This window comes from Conger conger, chromosome 8, assembly GCF_963514075.1.
Source record: "Conger conger chromosome 8, fConCon1.1, whole genome shotgun sequence".
NCBI classification, from domain to species: domain Eukaryota; kingdom Metazoa; phylum Chordata; class Actinopteri; order Anguilliformes; family Congridae; genus Conger; species Conger conger.
This window is the reverse complement of record NC_083767.1, coordinates 2,149,537-2,157,036: the sequence shown is the minus strand read 5'-3', so window position 1 is coordinate 2,157,036 and position 7,500 is coordinate 2,149,537. Positions and strand designations below refer to the sequence as shown.

At 45.9% G+C, this 7,500-nt stretch overlaps 1 protein-coding gene across 1 annotated transcript in view; it reads left to right on the top strand.

Moving 5' to 3' along the window:
* The window catches only part of kcnq1.2 (potassium voltage-gated channel, KQT-like subfamily, member 1.2), a 78,840-nt gene that overhangs the window by 63,422 nt on the left and 7,918 nt on the right, over positions 1-7,500 (top strand). The window contains exon 16 of the mRNA XM_061251834.1: positions 264-325. Within this exon, the coding sequence (XP_061107818.1) occupies positions 264-325 (62 nt within the window). The remainder of the gene's footprint in view (positions 1-263; positions 326-7,500) is intronic.

Sequence of the window (7,500 nt, the reverse complement as noted above, 5' to 3'; positions counted from 1 at the left end):
GTGTAAAAGCAGTTATCTGAGGTGTAAAAGCAGTTATCTGAGGTGTAAAAGCAGTTATCTGCAGTACAATAGCAGTTATCTGAGGTGTAAGAGCAGTTATCTGAGGTGTAAAAGCAGTTATCTGAGGTATAAGAGCAGTTATCTGAGGTGTAAAAGCAGTTATCTGAGGTGTAAGAGCAGTTATCTGAGGTCTCTGAGCTGAATCAACATGAAAACATTTCAGCAGAGACTCCTCACCTTCTGTCCTTGTTTTTCCCATTTAGAAAAAGGAGTTGATAAGGAATACTACACAATTGGAGCCAGGCTGATCCGATTGGAAGATAAGGTAAGAAAGCGCTGGAGATATTTTTAGCTGTGTGAGTGTGTAGGGGACTGTGTAGGGGGCTGTGAGATTGTGTAGGGGGCTGTGTGAGTGTGTAGGGCGCTGTGTGAGTGTGTAGGGGGCTGTGTGAGTGTGTAGGGGGCTGTGTAGGGGGCTGTGTGAGTGTGTAGGGGGCTGTGTAGGGGGCTGTGTGAGTGTGTAGGGGGCTGTGTAGGGGGCTGTGTGAGTGTGTAGGGGGCTGTGTAGGGGCTGTATGAGTGTGTAGGGGGCTGTGTGAGTATGTAGGGGGCTGTGTAGGGGCTGTATGAGTGTGTAGGGGGCTGTGTGAGTATGTAGGGGGCTGTGTGAGTGTGTAGGGGGCTGTGTGAGTGTGTAGGGGGCTGTGTAGGGGGCTGTGTGAGTATGTAGGGGGCTGTGTAGGTGGCTGTGTGAGTGTGTAGGGGGCTGTGTAGGGGCTGTATGAGTGTGTAGGGGGCTGTGTGAGTATGTAGGGGGCTGTGTAGGGGCTGTATGAGTGTGTAGGGGGCTGTGTGAGTATGTAGGGGGCTGTGTGAGTGTGTAGGGGGCTGTGTGAGTATGTAGGGGGCTGTGTAGGTGGCTGTGTGAGTGTGTAGGGGGCTGTGTAGGGGGCTGTGAGATTGTGTAGGGGGCTGTGTGAGTGTGTAGGGCGCTGTGTGAGTGTGTAGGGGGCTGTGTGAGTGTGTAGGGGGCTGTGTAGGGGGCTGTGTGAGTGTGTAGGGGGCTGTGTAGGGGGCTGTGTGAGTGTGTAGGGGGCTGTGTAGGGGGCTGTGTGAGTGTGTAGGGGGCTGTGTAGGGGCTGTATGAGTGTGTAGGGGGCTGTGTGAGTATGTAGGGGGCTGTGTAGGGGCTGTATGAGTGTGTAGGGGGCTGTGTGAGTATGTAGGGGGCTGTGTGAGTGTGTAGGGGGCTGTGTGAGTGTGTAGGGGGCTGTGTAGGGGGCTGTGTGAGTATGTAGGGGGCTGTGTAGGTGGCTGTGTGAGTGTGTAGGGGGCTGTGTAGGGGCTGTATGAGTGTGTAGGGGGCTGTGTGAGTATGTAGGGGGCTGTGTAGGGGCTGTATGAGTGTGTAGGGGGCTGTGTGAGTATGTAGGGGGCTGTGTGAGTGTGTAGGGGGCTGTGTGAGTATGTAGGGGGCTGTGTAGGTGGCTGTGTGAGTGTGTAGGGGGCTGTGTAGGGGCTGTATGAGTGTGTAGGGGGCTGTGTGAGTATGTAGGGGGCTGTGTAGGGGGCTGTGTGAGTGTGTAATTGTTCTGGAGCACGGTGGTCCACAGTGTTGTGGCAGGACAGTGACTCAGACTCTCTCTCATTAGAGGCACATTTCTCTTCCTCTAGCCGCCAGACCTGCATTAATCTTGCTTTTCTCCGGCGCGAGTTTCCCCGGCTGCAGTGAGTGATGCCCTGTTAAGGCCTGTGGGCTCACACTGCAGACAGTGATTTATTCTGTCCTGACAAAGCCACACGTCCCGCTAATGTGTGTGTTTGTCTGCTCTCCTTTAGGCAGAGAGAGGCCCGTTAGCCTGACGGCTACGCTCCGCAATATGAAGATAGATTATGCTTCTGTGTCAGACAGAGCCAGACGCAAACACTTTCAGCTCTGCTAGCACTGTGGACTGAACTTTACTGATGGGAATAAACATAAATCATAGCTGGATAAATGCCACGTTCCCTTATACCAAGTGAGAGCATCCACATGACGGATATAAATGTGAAAGCACTATTGTAGGTCATTAGAAATGTAGTGTAGCTTATTGCAGCCATTACCATATCACATGACTCTCTCTTGGCCTTCTGTCCGTAGAGGAACCCTTTTCACTTCTTTCCAGAACCCTCTATCACAGGTGTGAAAGCTCCCAGGCAGGGAATCATTTTGGCCTTCACAGAACACTTTAACTAGACAGGGCTCTTCTGTGGAGTCACAGGGTTTGTGTCTGAGAGTGTGCAAAGCTCCTCAGTGCAGGATGTCGTGTTTGTGTTCAGAGACAGGAGAGACTCTTCTAAAGGGAATATCCTCCATCCTTCCTATTGGCTGGGCTTCATTTGAGAGGCAGTGTCACAAAAACAGATCAGCACATACTCTGGCCTTGGTTTTACAGTTTTTTACAATCGTTTTCACACTTGTCTCAATACCATGTCCACTTGTTCAAAACTCTTCACACAGTGTGCTTTTGAAACACACACCTGAGCACATCAGTTAACCTTTGGTGTAAAATGCACTTCAACCACCAAAACACTTAATATTTCACCCAAAAGTGACTCATGCTGCCATAACTATAGCATATGCTTTCTCCCATAAGACTACTTTATCACTCAATGTTCAATGAACTGCAAAACACAAACAACTTGGAGCATTGCTAAATACATATATTATGTGTTTCCCTTTCCTCTATTTTTGCATCCACAAATATTTCAAGCCAAGCAGCTAAAGAAACTTTTGATCTGTTGGTTTGCCTCTCACAATAGATGTCATGACTGAGTGTGGTAAATTTACAGTAAACTGTAAATGAATGAATGTTTTACTATATTGGAAACCCAGAACAACAATTTTTATTGTGTAATGTAAAACAATATATGATAAAGAAACATCACAAAAGCAACAGTATTCTTCAGAGGGTTTACAGTATTTTTACGTTTGTTCTCACAGTATAATATACTGTAATTCAGAAAAGAAAAATACAATACAATCAATTACTAAAAATACATTACAATCAATAACAAATACAACCCAAAAGTAGCCTTATCCAGCACTGGATGTGTTCCACTGTTATGTCCATACACCCAGCAGCCATTGCATCTAGAAGTGAGATCTGTTCATGTGGGTGGTGGTCCTAAACCTTCACATATACCTTCATAAACCTGAGTTCCTTGATACCCTCAGAGTTCCTGTCAAAGGGGACAGTGTACAACTGTTTCATCCTGATCTGATGTTTCTGTAGCACTCTTGAAATGGTTGTAGTGCTTACACTGTCAATGTTTGGAAATATGTTCTTATCTGCGATTATGTTGTGTATTTCTCTTAGCCTGATGCTGTTGTTGTTCTCAAATCACAGTATTGCTGTAATATACACATCAATTGAACTGCTTCAGTCAGAATGCTGTAAATACTGTATAGTACCTGTTGGTTTGCCTGAAAATCCTCACTATTGAAGCCACTGTGGATCTAGGCAAGTTTAGTTGAACCCTCAACCTGCCTCCCTCAGGGACAGACTATGATTTACCACATGATCAATGACTGTTGCTCTGATTTCTTCAGACATAACTGTTCTTGCTCTTCCACGATGTCTTCTTCCTCTACCTCTGGCTGCATCTATTTTCCCCACCAAGGCTAAAGAATGCAAATGCCAATCCAAAGGTGGCCCCTTTTGTATATGTAGTAACAGGGCACAAACAACAAACACCTAGGTAGGTTGTTTACTGAAATGACAGCCAGGTGTTTCAACAGTACATATACAGCAGTAATAGTGGAAAAATCTCTTCAGTGACAACTACATCTATATTTACCCCATATAAATGCACATTTCAATGCATGTATGATCACTTTTGTATAGATGGTAACAAGGCTGCAAACAAAAAAATAGAATAAACTGAATAAACTTTTTGCTCAAATCAGAATGATCTGTCTTTCGTATTTCAAGCATATAGTTTCTTTTTTCTGCCAAAATGCAGCATATATCCTTTCACAATGATCAGAATTTTATTGGGTTTTGAACTGAAAGTTAACTGTTTTGAACAGAGTATATAAATGTCTGCAGTGAACACTGACTGAGAGAGGTATTCACAAATTTTGGAAAAAGTGGTGATTGAATGTCTTTAGTATGAAAGTAATGCAAAAATATCCACAGTTTAGTTCACATAGTCTAATGATATGGTGAATGTGTTAAGTGTTTTGAAAAAGTGGACATGGTATTGAGACAAGTGTGAAAACGATTGTAAAAAACGAATAGTTGTTCTGGCAGCATGTGGAGAGTGGGATATTGTAGATGGCCACTAAGAGTGTATCTCAGTAATGTTTCTCCGCAGCTGAGGAAGTCCTGCCCTTTGAAGCCTGTGTAAATGAGTGAAAATTGTGTCATTTTAAAACTGAGATATGCAGTGCTTTCCTGCAGCCTTGATCTCTGGAGTGCACACACAGCTCCTCTTTGAGGGCTTGGCGTGTTTATAGCGTGTTTATGGCGTGTTTATGGCGTGTCGTCTGTGACTCATTAGTGCCGTCTGCCAGAACGACCTCTCTGACCCTGTCTGTTCCAGGCGTCTGCGACTGTGATGTCATAATGGGGACAGGCTGCGATGTTCTGGAATGGGGTTACCGGGGGTTACGGAGTGTCTGTACCACAGATATGTCTATCAGCTTTAAAAGGATACGATATCTATGCTGTGAAATCACTCCACCAATCTGTTCTCTTTCCCCCGTTTTCTGTGCTGATAACCGCATGGCGGGTACTGCTGACTCAGAGCTGCTGATCTACACTATCACTGTAAACGTCTGCATCCTCATATGACTCTTTCTGACTGACCAGCTCTGACTGAGTGAGCTATCCTGATTTATTCCAATAAAAAAATTCTGCTCAAAGTACAATGCCTGTTCAGCTCATGAACTCCTGAACTTGAAATTGCAGGATGTCATCAGTTGGAGCCATTTCTGTGGCTAATTTAATCTGAAACTCATATTCATGTTTATTTATTGTGTATTATTTATAAATGCGTGAGAAGAGTCCCCCGACTGTGGCCCCATGGCGTGGCACACGCGTGTTTCCTGTCCCGTGTGCGCGCATATCCCATGAATCCTTGCACACTCGTTAGTAAGCTTTACTAACAAGGTTCTTCACACTCTTTTCCACAGATCTCAGTGGAATATTACTAAACAAAATCTACAATCTCTATGTGTGTGTATGTATGTATGTATGTATGCGTGTGAGTGTATGTTTCTGTGTGTGTATGTGTGCGTGTGTGTGTGTGTGTGTGTGTTTGTGTGCGTGTTGATGTGTGTGTGTGTGTGTGTGTGTGTGTTTGTGTGCGTGTTGATGTGTGTGTGTGTGTGTGTGTGTGTGTGTGTGTTTGTGTGCGTGTTGATGTGTGTGTGTGTGTGTGTGTGTGAAAGAGGGAGTGTGTGTGTTGATGTGTGTGTGTGTGTGTGTGTGTGTGTGTGAGTGTGTGTGTGTGTGTGTGTGAGTGTGTGAGTGTGTGTGTGTGTGTGTGTGTGTGTGTGTGTTTGTGTGCGTGTTGATGTGTGTGTGTGTGTTTGTGTGTGTGTGTGTGTGTGAGTGTGTGTGTGTGAGTGTGTGTGTGTGAGTGTGTGTGTGTGTGTTTGTGTGTGTGTGTGTGTTTGTGTGCGTGTTGATGTGTGTGTGTGTGTGTGTGTGAGTGTTTGTGTGTGTGTGCGTGTTGATGTGTGTGTGTGTGTGTGTGTGTGTTTGTGTGCGTGTTGATGTGTGTGTGTGTGTGTGTTCATTGCCGGTCCTCCTGTTCTCTGGGCTTCATTCATCCCGTTGGCGTGGGTCACTGTAGACACTCACTAACTCAGTGGGAAACTCCCCTCCCCCCCCCCTCCCCCGTCACAGCTGACTCTGTACACTGGAGAAGCACAGGTGCAGGGAGTCGCCCCCGACAACCACTACCCATCGCCCCGACAACGCCCGTCACATCCCCTTCAGCGCTGAGTCATGCGCTGAGTCTGCACGCGCTCCCTGACCTCTGACCTTCCCCGTCACACTGCAGCTGACGGGTTCCTGTTTCTCTCACACGCTTTACATTTACATGGCGTAACTTGTAACGTAATCCTGTTCTCTCATCTGTGGGAGGGGAAATGGAAAAGGAAATTGAGTTCAAAAACATTCTTTTTATTTCATTTTAATTCCTATATTGATGGAGGGAGATTGTCAGATATTTAATATGTACAGTAGTCGCTTGTTAAGATCTGTTTGGTCTGATTCACGTACTCCTACACTGTCTGAGACCCAATCACAGGCATTTCTCCTTCTGGGATTCTGTGTGTAATGTAGAAAGGCAGCCGTTGTTCTGAACAGAATCTCTGAATAGTTTCACTTCTTAGTCATTCAAAAAAATATTATCACTGTCTACTTCCTTGGCAAGCGGGAAAATGTCTGGAGTTCCATCTTGGGGCGGCCAGCAAGAAAATCCTGTCACAAAATACACACTGAACCACTGGCCAAGTTACTCAGGGATAGAGGCCAGCAGTCACTGAGATCAATGAGGAAATATTTCAGCCGACTGGATAAACACAGAGAGGGGATGGAATTAAATCAGCCACTGCGTTAATGGGCCCTGTGTCTGTCTCAACCCCAAGAGTCAACCATGTCCGTCTCAACCCATGAGAGTTAAACTTTTCTGTCCCAATCCTTGAGTGGTAAATGTGTCTGTCTCAACCCTTGAGAGTTAACTGCTACATGTGTTAAGCTGCACCATACTTTTGCAACAATGTCTGCACAAATAAAAAGGAAGCAAAAATAATGTGTTGTAATTTTTTAAGCAAATTGCAAAAAAAGTTTCTGTGTGCTCCACCCAAAGATAGCATGTGATAGCATGTGATTCCATAGAGGAACCCTATATATTCAAGCTGGGAGCTTTCACACTTCACAGCTGAGTTCTGATATAAAGAACTGAAAATGGTTCCTCTGTGGAGACAAGCCGAAGAACCCTTTTTTCTGAGAGTGTAGAATCAGTTTGTGGGTATTTGACCTGAATACTGGAGCTAACAGCTTGTGCTCTAAATGAGTGAAGTGAATCAGGGCCTGGCCTAGCAGCTAATCCCAGGGATGGTGAAGAAGTGTGTGGGGACGTCTTTCCTGTTCGGCGGGGTGTGTGCTGAACTCGGAGCTTTTAACAGGAAACCACCTTTCAGAACCTGTGTTTTCCGTCAGGAGTGATGTGACGCATCACAGGACCGGACCGCCGTGCCCAATCCGCCCCATTCCTGCTCTCTGTGACCACACCCTGGTCCCGTGTGCCCGTGTGATTGGTTAATGCAGCTGGGCAGACAGCCTATGAGGATGAAGGATGATGAAATTGATCAGGCCATCCACGCATTAGCTCCTTATATGGTCACCACAGAGGATGACTAATCCTGTGGGGGAGATGGAATGATGTTTGAAATCCACTTCCTGCCTTTCCTCACCGTCAGGCCTGTGGATCCAGCCCTGCCCG